This window comes from Oryctolagus cuniculus, chromosome 7 (genome assembly GCF_051225735.1).
Source record: "Oryctolagus cuniculus isolate XC-2025 breed Fujian yellow rabbit chromosome 7, ASM5122573v1, whole genome shotgun sequence".
Lineage (NCBI taxonomy): Eukaryota > Metazoa > Chordata > Mammalia > Lagomorpha > Leporidae > Oryctolagus > Oryctolagus cuniculus.
Window position 1 is genome coordinate 108697253 of NC_142873.1, and position 25699 is coordinate 108722951.

Consider the following 25699-nt stretch of genomic DNA (forward strand, 5'->3'; position numbering starts at 1 on the left):
TTTGGAATGCTATTTGTCTTTTCTTTTTAATTATTTATTTATTTGACAGGTAGAGTTACAGACAGTGAGAGGGAGAGACAGAGAGAAAGGTCTTCCTTCCGTTGGTTCACCCCCCAAATGGCCTCAACGGCCGGAGCTATGCCTATTCGAAGCTAGGAGCCAAGTGCTTCTTCCTGGTCTCCCACGTGGGTGCAGGCACCCAAGCACTTGGGCCATCTTCCACTGCCTTCCTGGGCCACAGCAGAGAGCTGGACTGGAAGAGGAGCTACCGGGACTAGAACCTGGCACCCATATGGGATTCCGGCGCCGAAGGCAGAGGATTAGCCAAGTGAGCCAAGGCGCTGGCCCAAGAATGCTATTTGTTTTAAAACATTGAGAAGTTACAAGCACTGTGAGGGCCAGCATGGAGACAGAGGTCCCAATACACATGACACATTCCTCGGACTTCAGTCTGAGATTAAAGCCATTTTTATAGATCAGTGATATACAAGAGAAACATTCTGTGAATGAGACACATGCTCATTTCAAATTTCTGTTCTCCTCTGGATACGTTGAGAACAAAGTCTTAAAAAGAAACACAATCCTACTTTTCAATTATCAACATGGACACAAGGCTCTTGATCCCATTATTGCAAATAAAGTAGGCTAAGCTCTTGCTACACTGGCAAAATCCTCAAACATTCTTTTTACTTTAACCCAAAGCACACAGATTTGCTCTTTAAAAGAAATATGTTCAGTAGCTGATATTTTAATCTGCGGGGGTTTTGAATTAGAGCCATGTAAACATGGGTTTCCCCAGACTCAATTCCTCATGCCATGGAGTGAGAGGATATGCTATCCAATCATTCTGGGGAATGAAGACACACAGATGAAAACACTCTAACAGGGAATTAAATGGATCTTAAAACCAATCACTGAACCTACTGTATAGGATTCACAAAACAAGATTAAAATTTGGATGACATCAGGCAACAGGTGGCAAAGTCTTGTACATGTCTGCTTTAAAGCATTCAGGGTAGGTCTCTGGGATGGAGAGGTGATTTTTTTTTTACCATCGCCATTTTTCTGTTTTCATTCTATCTCTGCCATGTGATAGATTGAAGGGGTTCTGGGGATTGGAAAAGTGAGAGAGACAGACAGGATTTGGAGAGGTAAATTTTAGGAAGGGTCCCACCTGAGTTGATAGCACTGTTGTTAATAATATTTGGTTGTACAATCCTCTGAGTTTGCAAAGGATTGGGTTTCCACATCTGTCTTTGTTCCTTTCACACAGTGTCAACAGAATTCATCGATCCCTCTTTCTCTTCTCAGACTTAAAAGGCTGCTGAGGGTGCGATGTATGCCTTCCCTGTCATTGCTTGGCACAACAATCTGTTGCCACTCAATGTTGTGGGTTGAACGCACAAAAGGTCACTTGCCTTCAAGATGTGATATTTTCATATAAAGGGAAATAACCTTATCTAAATGTGGGAGTGTCTGTCTTACATGTCTGTGGGCTCTTCCAGAGACTGGTAGGGTAAAAAAATTTTGAGGTACTAGTGGCTGTCGCATTTCTTCCTTACAGAAAGGATATGTTTACAGACTCTCTAGAAAACACACTCTTTTTAGGCTTGTTATACTTTGCATACCTGAGTTTTCCCGAGTATCTATATTTATGAGAGCTCCTAGTTAACCAAACGTAAGATCTCACATGGTGTTGATGTCTGTCTGGCTACTTGCTGGCTGACTTGTCAACCTTCACTGTCAAGGAAGAGTGGGAGGGACATGAGGAGAAGAGAAACATTGTCCTTTTACTGGGAGCAGCCTGCTGGCCAGGCACTGCTCTAGATGTTTTACATGTACCTTTATGTATTTTATACATCTATTGCTGCATCTTCCCAACTGCCTCAAAGGAAGTATTATATTTCCTATTTTACAGGTCAGTAAACTCAATCATGTGAAGGTTAGGCACTTTACCCAGTATCATATTACAGGTAACTTTGTGTTGATGATGATGATGATAATGATGATAACAACAAATGCAAAATAATAATTAAAAAATAAAATGAGCAATTACAATTAGGGGTTATAGCAATTACTGATAAGCCTTATATACATTATCTAATTAATCCTATTAACCAGAAAGATTATTACCCCATTCTAGAGAATACCAAATGGAGAATTAATGAGATTAACTAACTCACCAAGGATAACAACTTAAGTGGAAGAGTAGGATTTAAATGCCCATCTGATGCCAAACCTAAATTTACCTGACTGTGCCATGTTGCCTTGCCTTTAAGGCTGAATCCTAAGTACTTCTGAGTTTTATTTACCAGTTGCAATACTACTCTACCCTTTAGTCCCAACTCATAAAATCTCCCAAAGAGACACAACCATTATGTCTACTGAGACTAGGGCAATAAGGAAGAAATAGGGCTGGGATTTCTGCTCCAGAATACAGTGTTAAAGGTAAATGGCAGGGGGCAATGCAACCTTAGATCCAGAGAGAGGGGTGCCTGTTCCTGTCCCCCTACCTTTAGTAGGAGGTTTTCTCCAAACTCACCATCTCCCATCTCATCTGAGAAGGGGAGGCTGAAGACAGCTTCATCAATCATGCGGTTGGGCAGGTTGGTGTAGAACCTGCCGACTGTGGTCTCCAGGTTACTGAGCTGGTTCAGTACCATCATGCTGCCCTTGATCACAGGCAAGGCTGTGCGGTCTGGCACACCGTACTTGCCAGAGTTCTGCTCGGCCAGATCCCTCAGGAAAGCCAGCTCCTTCAAACCAGTGACTCCATCTAAAAATCAAAAGCCACAGGATGCAAAATGGTTTATATCCATATGACATCTTGCAAGTTTGCTCTAATATGAGCAAGAATGAAGTCTTAAAATGCCAAAGGAGTTTTTGCACAATGTAGACTTAGGACAGAAATATCAGTTCCTGCTGAGAAGCAGAGCCCGAGGCATGGTCTTTCCTTAAACAGTCAAGAGGGCAAAGGAATTCTTCAAAAGACAATGATGAAAAACATATGAGTAAATACAGGAGGTCTGTCCAGTAAGGATGTATTCTCCCCCACAAACTTTAATTATAAAATTTAAATTCTTTTACTGCCTGTGATATTTGAAAGCAAAAGTAATGATTAACAAATCTGCATTTAATTTAAAGAAGCAGATGAAGTTGTAAGAGTTTTAAATGAAAGATTTACCATTTCATTCCCACTTCTATGACTGTAAAACACTTGCCAAAGTCTTATGCAACTAAATGAAAGAATTATGGATTGCATTTAGTGATGCATCCAAACCCTGTCTCTTTAAGTGAATTTTAATTACAGATGTTTCATACTTGATATTGTTAGGACAGTAATGAATTTGATTTAGTTAATGTATATATTTTTATGTTTAGAGGGTTTAAAAAACTTTGCAAAGGATTCAGGCATCCTGGGATATCCTATCCAACAACATCTGTAATCTATAGCACAAAAATAAATTTAATAAACCATTTTTTTTTTAGTTTGCTATTGTTGGAATATAGTCAAAAGGATTAGTAACTAATCACATATGGGTACCATGTAAACAAATTCAAATGATTTCAGTTATTACTTAGGTCCCATTATTGCAGTTTTAAAAGATTTTGCTTCATGGTTTTAGAGATTTTAATAGCAAACCATGAAGTCATTACAAAGAATCTGAGGTATTTATGGCTCATCTGTCACCTGAGTCTATACCATTTCTACATAGGGAGTGTAGATAGTTTAAGCCCAGAAGTCCATTTCTAATGGATATAATTTATTTTATTTTATTTTATTTTATTTTATTTTATTTATTTGAATGACAGAGTTAGAGAGAGAGAGGTAGAGACAAAGAGAGAGGTCTTCCATCCGCTGGTTCACTTCTCAAATAGCTGCAATGGCTGGAGCTAGCCACATTAGCAGGGAGTTGGATTGGAAGTGGAGCAGCCAGGACTCAAACCAGTACCCATATGGGATGCTGGCACTACAGCCCCGGGCTTTAACCTGCTGTGTCACAGTGCTGGCTCCTGGATTTAATTTCTTTCTTAAAAGATCATATTTAAACGAACTTGGAATTTTTTTTTTTTTTTGACAGGCAGAGTGGACAGTGAGAGAGAGGGACAGAGAGAAAGGCCTTCCTTTGCCGTTGGTTCACCCTCCAATGGCTGCCGCGGCCGGTGCGCTGCGGCTGGCGCAGCACGCTGATCCGATGGCAGGAGCCAGGTGCTTTTCCTGGTCTCCCATGGGGTGTAGGACCCAAGCACTTGGGCCATCCTCCACTGCACTCCCTGGCCACAGCAGAGAGCTGGCCTGGAAGAGGGGCAACCGGGACAGAATCCGGTGCCCTGACCGGGACTAGAACCCGGTGTGCCAGCGCTGCTAGGCGGAGGATTAGCCTAGTGAGCTGCGGCGCCGGCCACGAACTTGGAATTTAATCCACTCATGTAATGCTAAAGAAAAGTAAAAAAATATCTGGACCAAATTTGTCAGAAGCAAGTAACTGTTCCGTTTGCTTAGCACAGGGTATGCTGCAGAGTAAAATACAACACAAAATACATGATAGATGCCTGACCTTACACCCCCAAGTAGCTCACAGAGGTGATATGATACAGGGAGAAAACTCAGGCAATAAAAACACTTCTTTCTTTGTTGCATATTACTTGGCTCTCTCAAAATATAAAAGAAGGTGCTGGCACTGTGGCGTAGTGGGTAAAGCCACCGCCTACAGTGCCGGCATCCCATCTGGGCACCGGTTCAAGTACTGGCTGCTCCACTTCCAACCCAGCTCTCTGCTATGGCCTGGGAAAGCAGTAGAAGATGGCCTAAGTCCTTGGGCCCCTGCGCCCATGTGGGAGACCCAGAGGAAGCCCCTGCCTCCTGGCTTTGGATCAGTGCAGCTCTGGCTGTTGCAGCCATCTGGGGAGTAAATCATCGGATGGAAGACCCCTCTCTCTCTCTGCCTCTCCTCTCTCTGTGTAACTCTGACTTTCAAATAAATTAATCTTTAAAAAATATGAAAGAAAAGTGATAAGCAACACCTACTCAGCAAAGCAGAGCAGCATGGGACTAAGTGCAGGGTACTTTGCGTTCTCCATCATGGAATGTTATGCAGCCGTGGCATGGGGTCACTAGAGGGCTGGCAGAATGACAGGCATTGTGGACGGTCTACTGTCAACAGTTTATGCTCTAAACTACATTTCCCAGAATGCCCCCTTTGTGTGTCCTTCCAAGTTTCAATTAACAAAAATGAAGTATTGCAAGATTTGGGAGGTGACTTAAGCAATGGCAGCAGACACAGAGGGAGCAGAACGTGCCATTTGCTCCAGTGTTGGCTTACTTGATAGTGGTCCCAGGCGCTGAGAGCACACGGAGAGCAGCAGCCCACGGACTTCCACACTCACCTCCTCAGTGGTTTCTATGTTCTGAGCTCCCCAGCTCCCCAGGACATGCACCTTACTTTTCTTTTCTTTCTTTCTTTTTTTTTTTTTTGACAGGCAGAGTGGACAGTGAGAGAGAGAGACAGACAGAAAGGTCTTCCTTTGCCATTGATTCACCCCCCAAATGGCTGCTATGGCCAGCGCGCTGCAGCTGGCACACCATGCTGATCCGAAGCCAGGAGCCAGGTGCTTCTCCTGGACTCCCATGCGGGTGCAGGGCCCAAGGACTTGGGCCATCCTCCACTGCCTTCCCTGGCCACAGCAGAGAGCTGGCCTGGAAGAGGGGCAAACGAGACAGAATCCGGTGCCCCAACCGGGACTAGAACCCGGTGTGCCGACGCCGCAAGGTGGAGGATTAGCCTATTGAGCTGCGGTGCTGGCCTCACCTTACTTTTCAAACTTCCTGTAAGTTATCCATTCCCCTTTGTGGACCTGTACTTCTCTAGTTCCTCCCACCATGTGTATACTGTAATTCTGACAAAAAATGATTTATTCCAAAATTCTCTTAGTGGTTCTGCTTCCTTACTGGATCTTTGACTGGCAAAACAAGGGAATGTTTTGTGATCAACAATTAGAACCGGCCCTCTGAGACGGGGGGCAGGGAGAGGGGAAAATCCCAGGGTGAAAAGAGACACAGGATGGTTAGATGCAATTATCGGGGGCACAACAAATGCATAAGAGGCTCTGATGGGTGGGATTTAGGACCAGTGAAAAGGTGGACAGGTAGGAAGCTTTTCCTCAGTATCTTCCTGCGCAGACAGCAGGGATGACTTCCCTTTAGATATCCTTACTCCTTTACTATTGCATTTGTTTATGTGCCATTTATGTCTTTGTCACTGGGCTATATTTAGTGGCTTAAAGACAGACATCTTGTATAATACGATTCTTACTGAAACCTTAGTAACCTATGGTGTACAGTAGGTGCTCAATAAATGTTTTTTTCCTTCCTTCCTTCCTCTCATGACTGAAAGAAGCTGAACCATAGGAGAAAAGAGCAACAGTTAACCTGAGATAGCGGTGAAAGGCTGCCCAGGCAAGATGAGGCCATGCTCACCAAGTACCTTCACTGTGCCTAGCTCTTCTCGTTAAGTGCACAGAGTACAAGGAACACTAAGAGCTTGTGCCAAGGAGGTCCATTGCTGAGGGAACACATGTGACCTCCCCACCACACCCGAAAGGGAAACATGTTCATGAGAAGCAAGTACAACATGCTGCGGACATGGCACAAAACTGAGCTGGCCCTGCATAGTGCAGGCATCCTCCTCCTCTGAGCTGTGATGTGAGAGACAAGAAACCATGTCATCTTTCATTCACTGCTCCAGCTGCTTTGAGGACCCGTTAGTTACCAGGTAGGATGGGAAGAACTTTAAACACATATCATATCTTGCTTATTTTCTATCACAATAATCCTATGCATAGATTTGATTCTCAGTTCACACATAAAACAGAGGCCCAGTGTCCAGGTGACCTGCCCTAAACCACACAGCTAATAAGTACACACGGCTACTAAGTGAGGTCCATGCAACATTTGGAAAGGAAGCGCTCCAGCCCACACCATCCCGGGAGGATCTGAATAAGAATCTGAGGGTACTGTCTGAGAATCTGCACTTAAAAACCATTTCCCAAGTAATCCTTAGCACTGTCCCTAAAACCATATGGTTTTGCATGGAAATTGGGAATTGAAGAGAAATACAAGATTGTAGGTGGGAAAGGCTGCTGGATCAAGACATGGCCTCTTACACACAAGACAAGATGCTTGCCTTGAGTACTGAGGGCAAGAGCCCAGGGAAGTTGAAGCAACACATGTGGGGAGAAACAACACAGCACAGAGGGTAGAAAACTGGGCTGTCCCCAGACTGGGGGACAGGTTGGGTAGCAGAGAGGGAAATGGAGTATTTCCTTAAATTTGTTCACTCATCAAATGCTTTCACATGCATCACATTTACAGCAGCGCAATCAATTGTAATGAGTCCCTGGCGAGTGCCAAGTGCAGACCATAAGGCTAAGCCTCACAACAACCCTGCAGAATAGGTGACCCTTATGTTCATTAGACAGGCATGCAAGCTGAGACGGAGGAAGTGGCAGAAGAGGTTAGTGGTGACTATTCAGGGCAATGTGGAATCCAGAACCACCTTCATACGGAGACTCTGGGCCTGTACAGGCTGTATGCGGGCCTGTATTTGGCTGCTTGCAGCTCAGATCAACGAGCTAAGTTCACAATCTCCAGGCAACAGCAAACCTCAGATAATGTAGACTACGGGGGAGAACTGCAACAAAGGGAGCTGTACAAAATCTTCTGCAAGACCACAGAACGTGAGAAGCTTTAGAGACAAGCAGTTGGCTGGAGAGAGGGACATGCCAAAAGGCCCTGCGTGCCAACGTCAGTCAGGAAGAGAGCGGGTAGCTTGTCTGTGCTTGGTGACAGCCTTCATCAAAGCACAGTGTTAGGAGTCTGTTTTCTTTCTTCAAGCAGCATCCACTTAGAGGGAACTTTCATCTGAAAGAAAAATCTCGCAACACTGCCTACCGTTCATGAGGGCGTAGGTGAGAATCATTACGGAGTTGTTGAGAAAGCTATTTTCTTCATTGATGACACGGAGAGTTGCCTTTTTATCTTCTTCCGAGGAGTCCTTTGATGTAATGCCAGCTGACAGGTAAACGATGGCCAGGTCAGTATCTAAACAAAAACACCCAAACGCAACATTACATTTGGGTGCTGGCTGGAGGCAGTGGTGCTGTTTCCCTTTCATTCCCTCCTCATTTCCCCTCCTCGAGGTGAGGCCCTGCTGGCCCCCCTTCCCACTCTTCTTATGTGTAGCTGTGGCTTTCATCTCCTGCCTCCATGTCCTCCCATCCAGCCCTCTCTGGACAGCGAGGCCTCGTTCGTCTGCAGTAGGGTAAAAAATTGTTCCCTAATAAATCTGCTGGATAAAAGAAGGTGATATTTTTTAGGCACCCATGCCTGCGGTAACTCAAGAGAACCTCAATGGAGGCCCCTGCTGTTGTCTAAAACATGGCTGTTCCTCTGCTCCCTGACTCAGGACCACTGTCATGACACTCAGGTTGGTAGGGGCACTAGGCTTTAAAGTGGTGCTTTTTCTAGGAGGCTCCCTGGACAAGTAAGGTTATTTGGCCTGCAGGAACTACCTCTAGATACATTTCCACTCACACACTCAGCAAGGCCGTGAAGCACTATAAACTTGAATGCACGGGCCAGGAGCCCGGGTTTAAGCAATGGCTAGGTAATTTAGGGAAATTTCTTTCTCTCTCTACACCTCAAGTTCCTTGTCCATAAAATGGAGGAAATGACAATGCTGACTTCATAGGGCTGTTGTCAGAACTCATTGGTTAACATAAGTAAAGGGTGTATGCAGAAGGATGATGGCAAAAAGAGGGTGACAAAGAAAGAAACTGCAACATGTGTGCACACACACACACATACACCCATCCCTAAACAGCAATGGAGCCCTTCTCCTTGTCTGAAGTACCATCCATGACCTGGGAGTCAGGTGTTCCCCACACAGGGCTGATGGGCAGACTAACTGAGAATTTTAGTTCCTTGGAAGCAGCTGTCTGACTCAGAACTTAAAGCGATGTATTTCCTACCCCTAGATAATAAGCACGGCTGGATGACCACTGTAAGAGGGATGACAGCTGGACTTTTTATATTTTCCTTCTAATCAGAGATCCTTTCATTCCACAGATATCTAGGATATCCTATATAGAAGTTGTAACTTTATTGAGAAATAAATATTTATATAAAGCACTATACATTCATCTCCTCAGGTTCCTGTTGCTGTTTAATTGAGGTTGCCCGACACTGCCTGTGACATGCAACCTCTGATTTGACCCCAACGGCCCTCACCCCCTGATATTCATGTCCTGGAGGCAGCTGCCTCCCTTTGAGCCGGGCTGGTCTTAGTGACTCCCCTCAGAGAGAAGAGAATGCGTCAGAGGTTATGGGATGTCAAGACTTTCTCACCAGGAGGGAAGCCATCTGGCATGCTCTATGGACTCTCCTACAGAGGAGCAAGGAACAGAAAGCCCTCAGAATCAGAAATCCTGCCTGCACCAGCGTGAGTGAGTTTAGGAGAAGGCCCTCTCCCAGCCAAACTCTGAGATAACTGCCGCACCCTGAGACATCATGAGCCAGAGGCACCCGGCTGAGCAGTGCTCCGATTCCTGGCCTACAGAAACTAGGATAACAAATGCTTATTGTGCTAAGCTGCTGAGTGTTGGGGTAATTTCTTAGGCAGCAATAGGTAATGAATACAGTTAATCTTTGAAGAAATGATCCTGAGGAGGAGGTCTCAGTGCTTGAATTTCCTTTAGTTTGTAAATTTCCACTTTAAGTTTTAAACTATAATTTACTATGCAGAATCAAATAGTTAATTTACATATGCTCTTTCAATATTGTAGACAACTGAACTGAGTTTAATACAATTTGACTCAATGAAATAAATTCATTTAAAGTCCCTCTTATTTACCACAAATATTTAATATGTCTTTAAAATTTTTTAAAAATGCTTTTAATTTTAGTTTTGAGAGGTAGAAAGCCAGAGAAAGAAGGAGAGAGAAAGAAAAAGAGAAAGATCTTCCCTGTGCTGATTCTCTTCTCAAACACCCTCAAAGGCCAGGGCTGAGGCAGGCTGAAGTCAGGAGCCTAAAACTCAATCCAAGTCTCCCATGTGGGTGGCAGGCACTCAACCATGTAATTCACCACTACTGCCTCACAGGGTGCACCTTAGCAGGAAGCTGTAATAGACAACAGAGCCAGAACTTGAATCCAGGCACTCTGACAGGCAATTTGGGCATCCCAAACACTGGTTTATCAACTGTGCCAAATGCCTAGAAAGCAAGTCTTAAAGCTATTTTTTTATGCTCCATTTCCAATGAACATTAACTGCAGATGTAAATTGCATTACATTTAGTTAGTGCTGACACCAAAAATAGTTTTAGGAATATTCCTAACTTAGAGTAGATGCCAATATTTTTTAGTGTTGTAAATCAGCCCAGTAAATTATTCATTGGACGCTAAACATTTCACTTAAGCTTCAGGCTGATAAAGAATACCAATAGTGCTTGACTCCATAGTAGGGAGAATAAAGGTGTGGAAAGCAGAATTCAAAGACAAAGTTTATTTTGATGAAAAAAAAAAAAAAGCCCTTGAAATGCATGTATAATTTTAATACATATTTTTCTTAGACTTCTTGAAGATTCTTTATATACTTATATACAAAGATTTCAAACTCTTTTGCACCCAAATAAGCTTATCTTTTGCACTCCAGTTTCCATGAACCATTTGAAGTAGCCTTGTAAGAAACAAATTATATCCTCACGGCAAAGATACCATGTGTAATAAATTCCTTATTACTGACACACTTGGACTGACATAAAAGAGAACCCTTCAGTTTTCTGATTTAGCCTTATGATTCTGGATAGAATATACTGTCATCAAGAGTGGGTTTTAAGGTATGGAACTGTATTTGGGGCATGGACCAAGGCCTGTAGCCCTCAGGCTTCCTTCCATCACCAAGTACTCTTCCTTCTACACAAGACATATACCCTGTGAGCATCCTCATCAGCTCTGCCCAGCCAGATTCCATTCCACTCTCATTCAAGCGAAATGGACTGGTTTTTCCACTCTTAGATATCAAATCTGTCAAAAAAATTTTTAACTCATCAGAATATCCCTCCATTGTCACCCACTTAGAGGAATTTTAAGTCTTGACATTGGTAATGTTAGGGTTGTATAGAGACTTGGGACAGAGCAAAGAAGCAACTTGTAACTGGAAGAAAATGCAGTAGACTCTTCATTTGTCTAGTCCCTCTCTAAACCACCAGGGGTTCTTGTAGTCAATATAAAAAGGGAAAAGCAACTCCAAGTTGGGCTCTGACCACGTGACTAGATTCCTACTCCATGCCACCTCATTCCTTCTACTATAAGATGGTCCTCCAAACACCCACCTCCCAAAAAACTGAGACCAACCAATCCAAAAGTGTTAGCTCTATCAGTTATAAATTTACCATGGGAATAAAAAAAAAAAAAAAAAGCAATGGATAAAAAGTTTTAGATTTTTCTAGTGTTACAAAGCAAATTAACCCAAAGTTACAATGATATATGACATAGAGCATCATGCACAGACTAACCTGTGCAATAATCCTAAATGCTAAGTCTCATTCTTATTTGAATACCTTTGCCATGCAGGCCCTAAAATAGCCCCCAATTAGGTAGATACTAAATAACTGTGGGGTGAACACAAGTAGTGATGGAGATGTAAGCTCCTAGAAGGGTACAGAGTCCATCCCCTTACTTTGATGTTACTGAGGCTACTAGTGGTCCCTGGCCATCTTTGGGCTTAGGGTCAACTTAGGATATCTAGGGTAGCTATTCTAGTTTAGTTGGAGCTGGAAGTCTTGTAGGAAGCTGCATATCATAATAATTACAGCTAAAATCTTTGAATACTTAAGATAGACCCTTGGGTCTTATTATCTCCCTTAGTTTACAGAGAAAACTAGGCCTGCAGCGGTCAAATAATTTACACAAGTATGCAACATTAGAAAAGCTTCACATTAAAACATTGGTTGAAATCCAAAACCTACATATTTAACTTGTAGGCTATATTGCTTAAGTGCACCCTAACACTTCTTAACGAAGTGGAGGAGGTTAACTCTTGAAGGATTGCTTTATGCAAACGAATTGAGGTTCTTTTCCCTCTGCACTGCCAGCAGTAGCTGTAAACTGGAAGCTGGTGAGCTCAAGAAACATCTTACTTGGTCTGAGCGTTAAGAAAACTGTGCCACTCAAATCTGTCCAAGTCTCTGATGATCAGCTTTCTTGCGTTGTTTTTGTTTGCCAGCATGAAGCAAAGAAAAACAAACACAAAAACTCCAGAGGCAAAATGCCTCCCAGCAAATCAGGCTTCTGCTAATGCGCTTCTGCTTAATGAAGTCTCTATTCACAGCTATAAAGCTGGAACAAATGTCAGCTCTTAAAAATCAAGGCATTTCATAAAAATCCACATTTCTGGCTTCTCTTAAAACAGAAGATTTGGCAAAGCTAGGTGGGCATTCTCACACGCTAACAACAGACTGAACAGAGAGAGCGGCTACCCTCTTCCTGGGGCACGCTTTCTCTGGCTTACTGTGTTGTCCAACCAGCCTCACTGTCTCACCCTGGCTAGCTTGACTTGTGTCCACGGCCTGGCTCTGTAGGCACTGGAACTTGCAAATTCTACTACAATATTTCTCTCCATTATTTTTTTTAAAGGTTAATTGTATTTATTTGAAAGGCAGAGTGACAGAGAGGGAGGACGAGACACACAGAGATCCTCCATCTGCTGGTTCACTCCCCAAATGAGAACAATGGCTAGCAATGGCTTAGGGCTGGGCAAGACCAAAGCCAGGAGCCAGAAACTCCATTCTGGTCTCCCATTTGAGTAGTAGGGATCCAAATACTTTGGCTATCTTTTGCTATTTTCCCAGGTGGGTGAGCAGGGAGCTGGAGCAGAAGTGAGCAACCAGGACTTGATCCAATGCTCTGATATGGAACATTGGTATGTCAAGTGGTGGCTTAACCTGCTGTGCCACACAAGCCCTGCTCCATTATTTGAACAGTATAACAGTGAAAATTGGAATAAATGCTAACAATGGTTTCATGACTACTGAAACAAGTACAACATTTCTAAGCAAAGGACACAAGTAATGGAATTGACAATATGTCAATGTACCTAATGGCCTTAAAGAAGCAAACAACAGTTGCAAGGAAATGAATTCTAGAAGCCAGCAGTCATGTGAGTGCAGAAGAGGACTTCCAACCTCATATGAGATCAAAGTCCTGCTGACACCTAAGTTGCAGCCTTGTGAGACTCTGGAGGACACAGTGAAGCGTCCCTAGACTCCTGGTCCATGGAAATTGTGAGATCCTAAGGGTTATGTTGTTTTAAACTGCTAAGTTGGTGATCATTTGTTAGGCAGAAACATAAAAAGAATACACCATCTACCATCAATTGTTGCAATAATTACAGCACTTCCTTCTTTCAGGGGCCCACTGTGTGCCAGGTGCTGTGCTTTATGCTGATCAGTGCTGTCTTGGTTTAAATGCAGACACAGTGAAAAGCCTGAAAATATATTCTTTAAATTTATCTCAATAGGATACATTAGTGTTTCAAAAAAAACCAACAAGCAGATTTTCAAATACAAAAGGGAGAATGAAATAGATTCCTTTCAGTAGTCTCAAAGCCTGAGCTCCATTTCACATATCCTTTCCTTTCCTTTAGCATGCATCCTAATTCCAGATTTTCCTTAATACATGAAAATTAAATTAGAGTGCCTTTGTACATTTGAAGGGCTGTGCTCATCTAAATGACAGCTGGTTAGAAGGAGGAAGGATCAAGGCAAGAATTCCTGCTGCCCCCTTCATGTGCACATGCGCACAAGCAGACATCCACTCCAAGTCAAGGATAAGGCAATTGACAATTAGCATTAAAAAAGACAGGGATATTCCATTGGGAAATAAATGGGGAGATGTTCTTAATAAAGGAGTAGGAAGAGGAGACGCTGAGAGTCAAGAAATCACAGACCTAACACCTCTGTTTGGGAAAGATGAGAAAAATCTAATAAGATTCTTGTATCAGGATCTCATGTGAATATAACACATGACCATTTGATCCCAAATCAATTAAAAAAATCCCTCTGAACACAGTTGCGTGGTCAATTTACACTAAATTCCTGTAGTCATCTCCACCTTTTGTGTTTTCTAAGTCCTCTGAGAGAATACACTTACTTGCTTGGAACTTTGTGTTATTGTTGGTGCTCCGAATCAGCTGAAATGCCTTCTGAAACCCCACTGCGTGCTGGGTGGGGCTGTCTGAAGACTTGATGCTGCTCACGAAGGTGGACATCTTCCTCTTTGTCTCACTGGTGGCTGGAGATAGGAAGGTCTTATAGCACTGGTCTAGCGAGCAAGTCCTGACGGTATCTGCCACAGTCAACACAGAGATCTGGAGGAAAGAAAGGTTTGTAACAGAGGAGCCCATCAACATAACAGTTTCTGAGAGTTTAAAATTAAGTGGCTGGTGGTATCAATCTATCACACTTGAAAAAGATTAATTAGTAAGGAATGGTAAGGGCGCAGGGGGAGGGGGGCACTTGGAGTCTGGTTTTGCTTCCAAGATGAAATAGCAGTATGGTGTTCATATATAAAATATTTAAAAAATAAACCCTTAAATCCTCCTTATTTCATTCAGAGAAAATATTAACAAGAACCAACCAACCTGGTTTGTAAACCGGAGGCAGAGGTGAGGGAAGGGGGGGGGGGGCTGTGTTTGAAGCCCATTATCATTAGCTATGCACATACCTATCTCTGAGGTGTCCTGCAGATTAGTAAACTGCTAGCAGCCTTCCCTTCTTCCTTACTTCCCATAAATCTTGAGATAAGGTTGACCCATCCACCAGTAATCAAATCCCCCAGCTCTTTTCCTCCTTAGCATAACAATTTCCAGTGTGAAAATCATGGCTAATTAAAAATCTTAACAGGACTCATAAAAGAATTACAAGACTCACTGGGTGGTAATGTTAGTTGTAAAAGAGATTTTTGGGTTGGTGGCTGCTTTTTTAAAACTATTAGAATAAAAACTAAACCACTCTCTTTTCCCAAAGTCATTTTAAAAATGTTTTAAAATATATAAACAGTTATGTGTCTCTTCATGATGAGATCTGTTCTAGGAAATGTAGTGTTAGGCAATTTTGTTACTGTGTGAATATCATGTGCTCTGTTACACTTTACTTGTACTGTAAGAAAATCTGGATGGCATAGCTTACTTCATACTCATGGTACATTATAATTTTTATGAGTACATTGCCATCCAGGTGGTCCATTCTGACCCAGATATCTTATGTGGCATGTGAGTGTCTATCACAAAACAATAAAGTAATTATTAAAAGACATTCAAGGAGGACCCAGGCCATGGGGTTGCTGGAACCATGGTTACCTTATCATGCTCATCTATGGCACTGAGGATGACCTGAGCGGCGTCCTTGGCGATTTGAAGCTGAGTGTCAGTGACGGAAGCCCCGTGGTCCAGGATCACCACAATGTGCTTTGACTGTGGCCGGACAGTGGAGACATAGATGGGTCTAGAACAGGGAGAAGCTCTTCGTGGTCAGTGTTGGTTAGGGTAAAAGGCCTCTACCGCCCACAGTGGTGAACACTACGGATGTGTATGTATGGGGGCGTCTACCATGTTCTTCTGGGTAGCGCAAGGACACAGAGATCAGCATGGAAGGAGAAACCACAGTGGTGCACTGGAAACAACTCGGGACAGTAACATGAGTCTGCAGAACAGAGATCAGTGTCCTGTGCCTTCTTTAAATGACAGCAACTGAGAGAAGTACTGAAGAAAGAAGCCCTTTTGGAGGTTAGCTTTTCAGCCCACTCCAAAGTCTGCTCTTTCCCTTCTGCATGCTGCCGCTGCATATTGTTCCGTGTTAGGACACAGGAAATAGACCTGGTGGTCGCTCGGCTGCAGGCAGTCTGAGAGGGAGAGCACGGTCCCTTGGCCAGCACTGGCTCCTTTGCAGACTCTTAGTGAAGTGTTGCCAGAAAGGAGGCAGCCTACAGCCTGCGAGCCTGCAGAGCAGCTTTGAATAGCAAGTTTGGTTTCTCTCTTCTGATACAAAGGCTCCCACTAAGAGGCCCCTTTCCTTTCTGTACTAAAACAATTCACACAGGTCAGCCACCAAAAGGGCCCTTCTCTGAGTATTTAAAACCATGCCATCAGAATGTGTGTCCAAGCCTGTGATAGCCACTCGTCCTGCCAGGTTTTGTTTGCCAACATTAAGAAAAAGGGGGGTGGGGAAGAGCCACAAAGGAGAACTGCCTGCTATCAAAGCAGCCTTCTGCTAATGTGCAGTGCAGGAAGGTTTGTGGGAAGAGGTTTAATGAGGTCTCTATTCACAGTTTTAAAGCTGGAACAAATTAGGGGGAGTTTTCGAAAGCAAATCAGCCTCCAGAGAATTCTCTCCTTTATTGACACCCCTGAAACACTGGATTTTTTTTTTTTTGTGAAATGTTAGATGCCAGTTGAGTCACAAAAGCCTGGGCACAAATGAGGAAATGGAGGCAAAGTACCAAAAAAGCCTCAAAATCTGGCAAAGTTCACACTAATTGTTCTCAAGCCAAAAGTCTTGCATTAATACTCAAGGACTATTTTATTTTCACTAGTTGATACCATTGAGCCAGCAGGGAAATAGGGTGAAAAGAGTCCAGGAATGGTGGCTATGGAAATGAAATAGGGAACTAACAAAAAAGGAAAATTTGACCACCCAACACTCACAACTGGGGCAAATATTTAACTTTCTAGGTCTCTAAAGCTAGGAGAGAGAATTTTCTTTAAAATGGTACACATTGTTCCAAATGAATTCACATAAAAGAAAAACACAGTATTTGTTGGCATAATCACACTGAGTGGGAAACATAAATAAGTAATGTTAAATGTTAACAAGTTAACTTAGCTCCTTTCTTATATTGCTATGCTCTGAAATCTACTACACTCTTGGAAGAGATGTAGAGAACTCGCAAGGTCATCAGAGCAGTGATGAGACAAGAGATGAGAGTGACCACCAACAGAGAGAGAAAAGTGGATCATTTAGCCAGGAAATACAGGCTAGACAGTTGATCTACGGCAAAGTTAGAGTGGAGATAAAGGTTTGGGTGAATACAGACTTGTTTCCCTTTCTGAAGCACTTGGTTAAAAGCAGCATGCCATGTCATCAACCCTCTTAGAAGCACATGAGAATTAAGTAGTTCGTGGTAGCCTTTGCTCTCCTGTCATGAGGGAGACTAGAAGCCAAAGTTACAAGTTCTGGTCTAGTCTTCAAGACAACCAAGTCTTCACCAGCATGTCCAGGGAGGGGAATAGAAGAAATCATACGAACCATCAAAACGTCTTTCTAGGAAAAGCACAGAAAAGGTACTTTCCTGGGGAGGAAAAATCCTAGATGCAATTTAAAGTAAAGATGAAGGGAAGGTAATATGATTGTTTATTTAGACTCCATAACATGGCTTGAAAAAGTGGGCACCTTGCATTCGCTCCAGATGTTCAGGCATCAAACACTGCACATGGGAACCACTGGGATTCCAAAGGAAAGTACCTCTGCCTGAGGGTTCTCTAAGTAGATGAGTCCTGACATACATATTACCTCATCATCACTGCCCTCCTTGCTAGGTGGTACAATCTCAAGTCTTTGAGAAAAGCAGGATGGTGGTGATCACGAATCCAGTGCTTTCTGGACATTCTTAACACTTCTAGTAGCTGAAATCTGTGTAAAAACTTTAAAAGTATAGCTAAGTGCATTAGACTTGAGAACCACAAACTCTACTTGGAAGTATGTTGTAAGGTTATGTTCTATACTGTACTGCACAGAAGGTACCATCACTTATGTTTCAACAAAGGCATCTGAAGCTCAAAACTCAATGGTGGCTTCAAACAATTTAATTTCAGTAGTATACACCTTGTCTTATTGAACTTGCTAGATCGTTCTTAAAAAGCTCTTCTGAGCTTTACTAATTGCCCTTTAATACATATTTCCACATGTTAAATAGTGAAATTGTTTCAGGACAAAACATGTTTTTGAATGTATAGCTTAGAGGCAGTGCTATGGGTGGAAGTAAGGAGTTCACGCTTCATACAGATTATTTTTAAGCAACAATTAAACACTTGAGCAAGCAAGTCAACATACCTACTACGATGTTCATAGCTGCCCTTACACCGGAACTTGTGTGCTGGAAAAACAGTGAAAATTCCTTCTTCTGAGCTGAAATACTGCCACTTAATTCCAGGGTTGGATTTCAGGTTGTCTGCGAGAACTGGAGGAGTGAGAAAAATGAAATACAACCACCAAACCCACAGGTGCACACAGGCACTGTTCCTTAGGCATCTGTTCTGCATAAACTGCTTGTAGTATGAAGAAATCCCACTAGATACAAGGTTGTAAATTTTCTACAAAACATTTTCTTTTGCTCTCTTAAAAATACTCCAGGAACAGAAAATGTAAGGTTTCAGTTAACTGAAGCTATTTTTCTTAACATTATATAGTGACATTATATGTCCGGAATTATTTTTCCAGCACAAATGATTCATTTGCATTAATCTCTCCCCTCATGGGACTGGTCCCTGTTGGGCTAGTGTACACTTGCTAGCTTGGGGCACATGCTCTGACTGTGGAAATAGTGATGTTAATGGCCCTTGTCTCCACAGGGACTAGACCTGTAACATTGACCTTACCTCCACATGTCTCCCTTCACCATGAGGGAAACAGAATACACGGTACTAAACTCCAGAATCATAATCACTGAATAAGGCTGTTACTTATGGGATCATTTCCTTTGCACCAGGTGTCAGGACATAGGCTTGCCTTTGTGTTATCTCATTTCTTTCACCTTAGGATACAGGAAGTATTATTATCCCTATTTTGGAGTTGAGAAACTATGCTAAGGGAGCTTAAGCAATTGATCAAAGACTTCATCCGTAAGTGACCAAGTAGAGATTCCACCTGCAGTGTCCTGGCTCCTCTGTTCTTTACATCATGCCATGCTGTTTTCCTTCCTGTGGATACCACAGCCCTGCACTGCTCTGCATCTGCCATTCCCTCCACCCCAAGTGCCAGCCCCTTGTGTGCAATCCCATCCCACAACCTCCATGATGTCTTTGCTTCCCTCTCCCACAATCTGCCCTCCCTTCTGAGTTCTTAGGCCCTTTTTCTGAGTTCTCCTCCAACTCAGTTATTCATTACACATCGATTACATACAACTCACTGCTTTATATTCCGCCAAGATATACAAAGATGGGCAAAACCCAAGCCTTGCTGTAGTACCCAATACACCAGAAGGATTTCAGAGATGGAAATGGAGCACAAAGCAATTCAATGGGCAAAGGAGTCTCAGCAAAGGAAAAGGGAAGGAAAGTGTGAGGTGAATTTGACCCCAATACATAAAGCTTTAAATGCCCACAGAACCAATAAAGGATCCCTTAAAAGGGTTCAATTTGTGCCTCCACTAACAACGATGGACTTTGACCTCCACTGGAAACAAAGAGCTTTCACACAGAATGTTTCATTTAACTTTTACAAAATCATACATGTGGTATTATCTCCATGTTGTAAAAGAGGAAACTGAGTTCAAAGAAGTTAGATGGTACTTTGTAATATTATCATGTTTTATTTTCCTTATAGCATCTTCTACCACCTGAAATTATTGTATTGGTTTAATACCAGCTCACTCATCTCCTCTCCAGTTAAATTTTAAGCTCCATGCAATTAGAAACTTGGCCTTTCCCCTTTAGAACCCAGATTAATGTATGCACAGTGTGTGTCCAGCAAATATTTCTTGAACAAATGAATATCCACAACTATTAGGTGGTAAGGTTGTAGTTAGAATATAGTTATCCTGACTCTAATGAGCTTTTCACCAAACCTTTCTCTCCTAGAAATAAAAGGGTAGACTATCACAATATTATGTTTTTGTACCACACTTAGCATCTGAGATTAAAATTCAGAAACAAGAAATGCCAAGATCTTCAGGGTAGAGTTGGGGTGATGGCACCCGGGGAAGTCCAATGCCTGCTTCCTTCTTAGGACATCATGAACTCCAAGAAAGCAAGACACTGGTCTGTTCTCTCTCTTTAGCACTCATTATGGCTGTTGGCCTAGCACATGGTTCATTATATTGGCTGCAAATGAATTCTTATTTGAGACAGTCAGGTTTTGCCTCAGGTCTAAAGTCCTTCTGTCTGTGGGCTGTGGTATTTATGTCTGTTCTTGCCCTATATGACTCTATGGCTCTCATTAATTCCTCTTCATTTGTTCTTGGCCTACCATGGGCAGGAAAATGCTTTTTGGTATGGAAGAAAAGAGACTCCAAAGATCAAATTCTTACCTGAAAGACAGACTAACTTGTGGGGAGCAACTCGAACTAAACTGTTACTGGAATTAAGACTTATTCTATGCATCTGCTCTCCCACAATATGGTGCTGGGAGAGGAGGAAACAGCTTCTACACAGCTGCCTCCAGTTCAACCAATAAACAGCAGGACCTGCTCCTGATTGGAGGAGGGCAGCGTACTCGGCGTGTGGGTAGCAGAGTTGGGATTGGTGGAAGAGGACTATAAAGGAGGAGAGAGACAACATGCACCAGGAACATCTATCTGAAGGAACACCTGAGCAGCCCCCGAGAGAGCCAGCCGGCGGTGTGCCGCTCCCCTGCGGAAGTGGGGAAAGTGGCAGGGGGCCCACCCCTCCACGGAGGTGGAGGGACGGTAGCCAACCCGGGAAGGACCAGCAGCAAACCCGGGGAGGGCTGAGCAGACAAAAGAACAGCGCAGGGTCCTGTGTCGTTCCTCCGCGAAGACGGGGAGTGACACTAACTGAAGGAGATCAGAGATAGACACTATGAGGTATAATGGTATCTGCCAAAATTCTTCGATGGGGTTACAGAGGTGGACAATGGAAACCCAAAGGTAGGAAAGGTCTACCTGTGTTGTTGAGATGGTGTCAGGACAAGTACTGAGTGAATGCCTATGAATGACCTGCCAGGCAATATCCTAGATGCCCTGCATAAAACACTGCACATCTGCGATTTGGCCATGAGCTCAAGAAGATGAGGAGCTCCCAGGATGCAACCAATGTGCAAGGGCAGGGAGTGAGAACTCTCCAATAGGATCACTACAGGAAGTGCTGATTGAGCAAGACAGGCGGCCAGAGGCCAAGTCCTTTATAACCAACCTGTCAAAGGACAGTTTATAGGTGCGTATCGTTTACTGTGGCCCTCAATAAAGTGGAATACAGAATGATAATCTAACTGGTACCTATCCTTTTCTCCATCTGAGTGAGACTCACTGTGTTAAGTTTCATTTACTTTGCAGATGTCTTCCTGCTATTAACAATAAGTTTTCTGAGGATTATCTTTAGGAGTCATGGGAAATATTTCAACTGTTTTCCAAAAATTAACAATGTGGCTGTGCTTAAAATGGATGCTACAGGTGCTGGCAATGTGGTCTAGCAGGTTAAGCATCTGTCTACAGCTCTGGCATCCCATATGGGTGCTGGTTCATGTCCCGGCTGCTCCACTTCTGATCCAGCTCCCTGCTGATGGCCTAGGAAAGCAGTAGAAGATGGCCCAAGGGTTTTGGGCCCTGTACCCGTGTGGGAGACTGGGAAGAGTCTCTTGGCTTCCGGCTTTGGATCAGTCCATTTCTGGCTGTTGCAGCTATCTGGGGGAGTGAACCAGTGAATGGAAGACCTCTCTCTCTATCTCTCCCTCTCTTTGTCTGTATCTCTACCTCTCAAGTAAATAAATAAAAATCTTAAAAAAATTTGATGTTACAACAAGTTCATCTTTCTTCCTGACAGGTTCAGAGACAAGTTTGGCTTTAGAGCCTGCTCCACTTACCCCTAAGCATGAAGAACAGATAAAGATAAGTCAGTGGGGCTGGCGCCGCGGCTCACTTGGTTAATCCTCTGCCTGCAGCGCCGGCATCCCATATGGGCCCCGGGTTCTAGTCCCAGTTGCTCCTCTTCCAGTCCAGCTCTCTGCTGTGGCCCAGGAGGGCAGTGGAGGATGGCCCAGGTCCTTGGGCCCTGCACCTGCATGGGAAACCAGGAGGAAGCACCTGGCTCCTGGCTTCGGATTGGTGCAGCTCCAGCCATGGAAGCCATTTGGGGGGTGAACCAAAAGAAGGAAGACCTTTCTATCTCTCTCTCTCTCACTGTCTATAACTCTACCTGTCAAATAAATAAGTAAATAAATACTTTAAAAAAAGATAAGTCAGTAACTTCTTATTTTATGCTGATCATCACCAATAACTTAAAAGAAGAAAATGTTGGACAAATTGTGACCATGCTATAAAAGTGCCACATGGTGCTGCCTCTGTCTGTCGCTTACTTCCAGGAATGTTTGCTTGGGGCCAGACAGGGTTATTATGCTAGATAGGGTCTGACTGAAACTACTCTAGCAAACATCTAGTAGGCATCTGACTGTACCAAGCCTTGTGTGAATGCTCTCACATATGCCATTTAATTCTTACCTCAACAAACCAATCTTTTAACACGGCTTAAGGTTTCAGGTGTTTAAAAAAATCAGTGATCCTTCAACAAAGGCATACAAAATATATTGCATGTATGATTTAAGCATTCCCAATGCCTTATGCTTTTATTCTTACTCATTTGAGAAAGAGACAGAAACAGAGAGAGAGAGAGAGAGAGAGACAGAACACTATAGTGCTCGCTCACATCCATTGGTTCACTTCCCAAATGCTGGCAACAGGGTATGTTGGGAGTTGAAGCTACAATCTGGTCTCCCACGTGGGTGGGAGGGACCCGATTACTTGAGCTATTATTGCTGTCTCCCAGGGAAAAGATTTGTGTTTTTAGCTATTACCTCTCTTGGCCTTTCTACTATGTGTCCAACATACATACTAAGGAGTGGTAGCACATTGTATCCTCACAAAAATCCTACAAGGAAAAGTCACTCTAATTTACAAATAAGGAAACGGGCTCAGAGATCTTTTTTTTTTTTTTTCTTCTTTACATTCCTGGGGTTTCAGAGTAGGCAAGAAGGCGACACAAAAGTCAAGCCAGCTTGTGACAAGACATCTGTCTCGTCGCCTTTGCCAGGTCACCTGCCCTTGTCAAGGTCATCATGGGGGGCAGGCGACCACACTCTCTCCACCTGGCTGAAGTGTGTGTGTGTGTAATATGGAAGAGGCTTTCTTCTCTGCCTAGTCTCCTGGGACCTGCAGCCTTAACCTTGATCTCACATTAGCAGTCTTCTCTAGGCAGCCCCGCCAACCCCGCAATAAAAAGGTAAATACTGCCTTTGGAAGCAAAGGAAAGCTCAATGACCTCATTGAAAAGGAACATCTGTAACAATAAACAGGCTACAGCAAAACTTTTAAAAGGGGAGCCAGTGGGACCAAGAATGTTTAAAAATAAATCAGAATTCATACAGTGCGTGATACATTTAGCCTCAAAAGATCATTCTGGTTCTTTAGGATCATTCCAGCATTATAGCACAGCATCAGACAAGGTTTCTCAAATCCTCCCGCTGAGGATCCCTTTGACATCTGATTAAATTTCATCCATTCTTTGGTACTGGCAGAATATGATGGATATGATGGGAATGAGGCCCCTGTGGCTCAGGAGTAATCTATCAATATGGTGCACATCCCAGGCAGGGCCTGCTCTGACCTAGACATGGAGGTGAATGAGAGCCTTATCATCCAGGCACGCAACCCAGAGGGGGCTTCCCCCATTCATATGCGTCACTGAGGTATTCAGGCTACTTGGGCTGGTGTCCAAACACAGGGTCTTGCACACTCATTCTTCCCTCAAACATGTTGGAAGCCCTCCAGGAAAAAAACTGGGCAGACGCCCAACCTGTCGGCCCAGGATGCACACAGTATTAGGCACTAAGCTATTAATGGGCAGGGTCTGTATCTGTCTAAACTGCTTTACACACCAATCCCAGACAGAGAGGGGGCAACAAATGGTGTTTTCCCAAGCTAGAAGTGACTGTGTCCTCTGAAATCCTCCAGTATTTTACCTTTCTACCGCCTACTCAGGAGTATTGTTGTTAAGGGTAAATTTTAGTTCCTTCTTTCCTACATTCTAAGATCCTCAAGGGCAGGATCTAGTTCTGACTAATTTTTTTTTAAAGAAAACTTTCATTTAATAAATATAAATTTCAAAAGCACAACTTTTGGATTATAGCGGTTCTTCCCCCCCACAACCACCGTCCCACCCGCAAACCATCCCATCTCCTGCTCCCTCTCCCATCCCATTCTTCATTAAGATTCATTTTTAATTATCTTTATATACAGAAGATCAACTCTATACTGAGTAAAGATTTCAACAGTTTGCACCCACACAGATACACAAAATATAAAGTACTGTTTGAAGATTAGTTTTACTGTTAATTCTCATAGCACAACACATTAAGGACAGAGGTCTTACATGGGGAGCAAGTGCACAGTGATTCCTGCTGTTAATTTAACAATTGACACTCTTATTTATGACGAAGATCTGACTCATTTCAATATCTTGAAAGCAGGGATCGCCATTCTAATCACATCAGGGCCCCACATTCTCTGAGAACTGCCGATTGGTATCTTCAGCACTCAGATTGGGACAATCTGCATCTTTGTGTCATAAATTCTAAAACTACAATTAAAAGGCAATTACAATTACAAGCCAAGTACAATTAAAAATAAACTTTGTGACTGCATCAATATACAAACAATGTTCATTTTAAATGTTTTAAAATGCTAAACGCCTCCTTCTTTGAACACCACTGTGGTGCTGGAGGCCTGTCGATAGTAAACAGAGATAAAAGGCCCATACTTTGGTGGTTTCATGTCAAAATGTATCAACTGTATATGTTAAACATGCGATTTTTGTTGTGATTTATACCTCAACAAAGCTGTTTTGATAATAAAGACTGGAAATGTATTGAACATCATACAAAAGAGTTCCATATATTGTGTGCCACTCTTCATAACAATTCTATGTGTTTGTTGTCTTAGCCCCATTTTCCAGATGCAGAAGTTGCGCAAGGCCTCAAAGGGAGAGGCATGGTTTGCTCTGGGAGTGTCTGCCTCTGAAGTTCCTGCTCTGCCCAGAGCATGATGGTACTGCTGTGTGCCCATACATACATGCTGAATGAATTAGCAATCCACAGACAAAGAGCACACTGAGTACACCCTGAGAGGCAGAATAAATACATAAATGCACAGTACCCAATCAAAATAGTAGGTTGTTTGTTTGTAAATATACAATGTAAATAAATACAATTAAGGAGATACTTAACAAAAAAATGATTTCACTTTAGACATTTGGCATTAACTCTTGTGAGAAAAAAAAGCAACTGTTGAACTGCTAAAACTGAGACCATAGCAGCTGGGTACTTCAGTGTCATGGAGGAGTTTGCCATTGACCCTGGCTGACTTAACTGGAAAATCACACAGACACAAGCTACTGCTTGGAAGGCAGGGTAATTACTTCATATATGCCTGTGAGTGGCATTGAACAATAAATAGGGAGGGAGAAAGGGAGGGGGAGGGGAAGGTGGAGAGAGGGGGAGAGGGAGAGGGAGAGGGAGAGAGAGAGAGAAGAGAGAGAGAGAGAGAGAGAGAGAGAGAAACAGAAATCGAGAGCTCCCACCCATTGGATCACTCTCCAGGTGCCTACAACTGCTTGGGTTGGGCCAAGCCAAAGCTGGGAGC

General features: G+C 43.1%; 1 protein-coding gene across 1 annotated transcript in view; it reads right to left on the bottom strand.

The window, feature by feature from the left end:
• The window catches only part of CACHD1 (cache domain containing 1), a 247434-nt gene that overhangs the window by 44366 nt on the left and 177369 nt on the right, over positions 1 to 25699 (bottom strand). Inside the window, exons 5-9 of the mRNA XM_002715945.6 lie at positions 18166 to 18292; positions 15417 to 15561; positions 14210 to 14426; positions 7952 to 8101; positions 2543 to 2776 (exon numbers count right to left, since the gene is read on the bottom strand). Coding sequence (XP_002715991.4) covers positions 2543 to 2776; positions 7952 to 8101; positions 14210 to 14426; positions 15417 to 15561; positions 18166 to 18292 — 873 coding nt within the window. The remainder of the gene's footprint in view (positions 1 to 2542; positions 2777 to 7951; positions 8102 to 14209; positions 14427 to 15416; positions 15562 to 18165; positions 18293 to 25699) is intronic.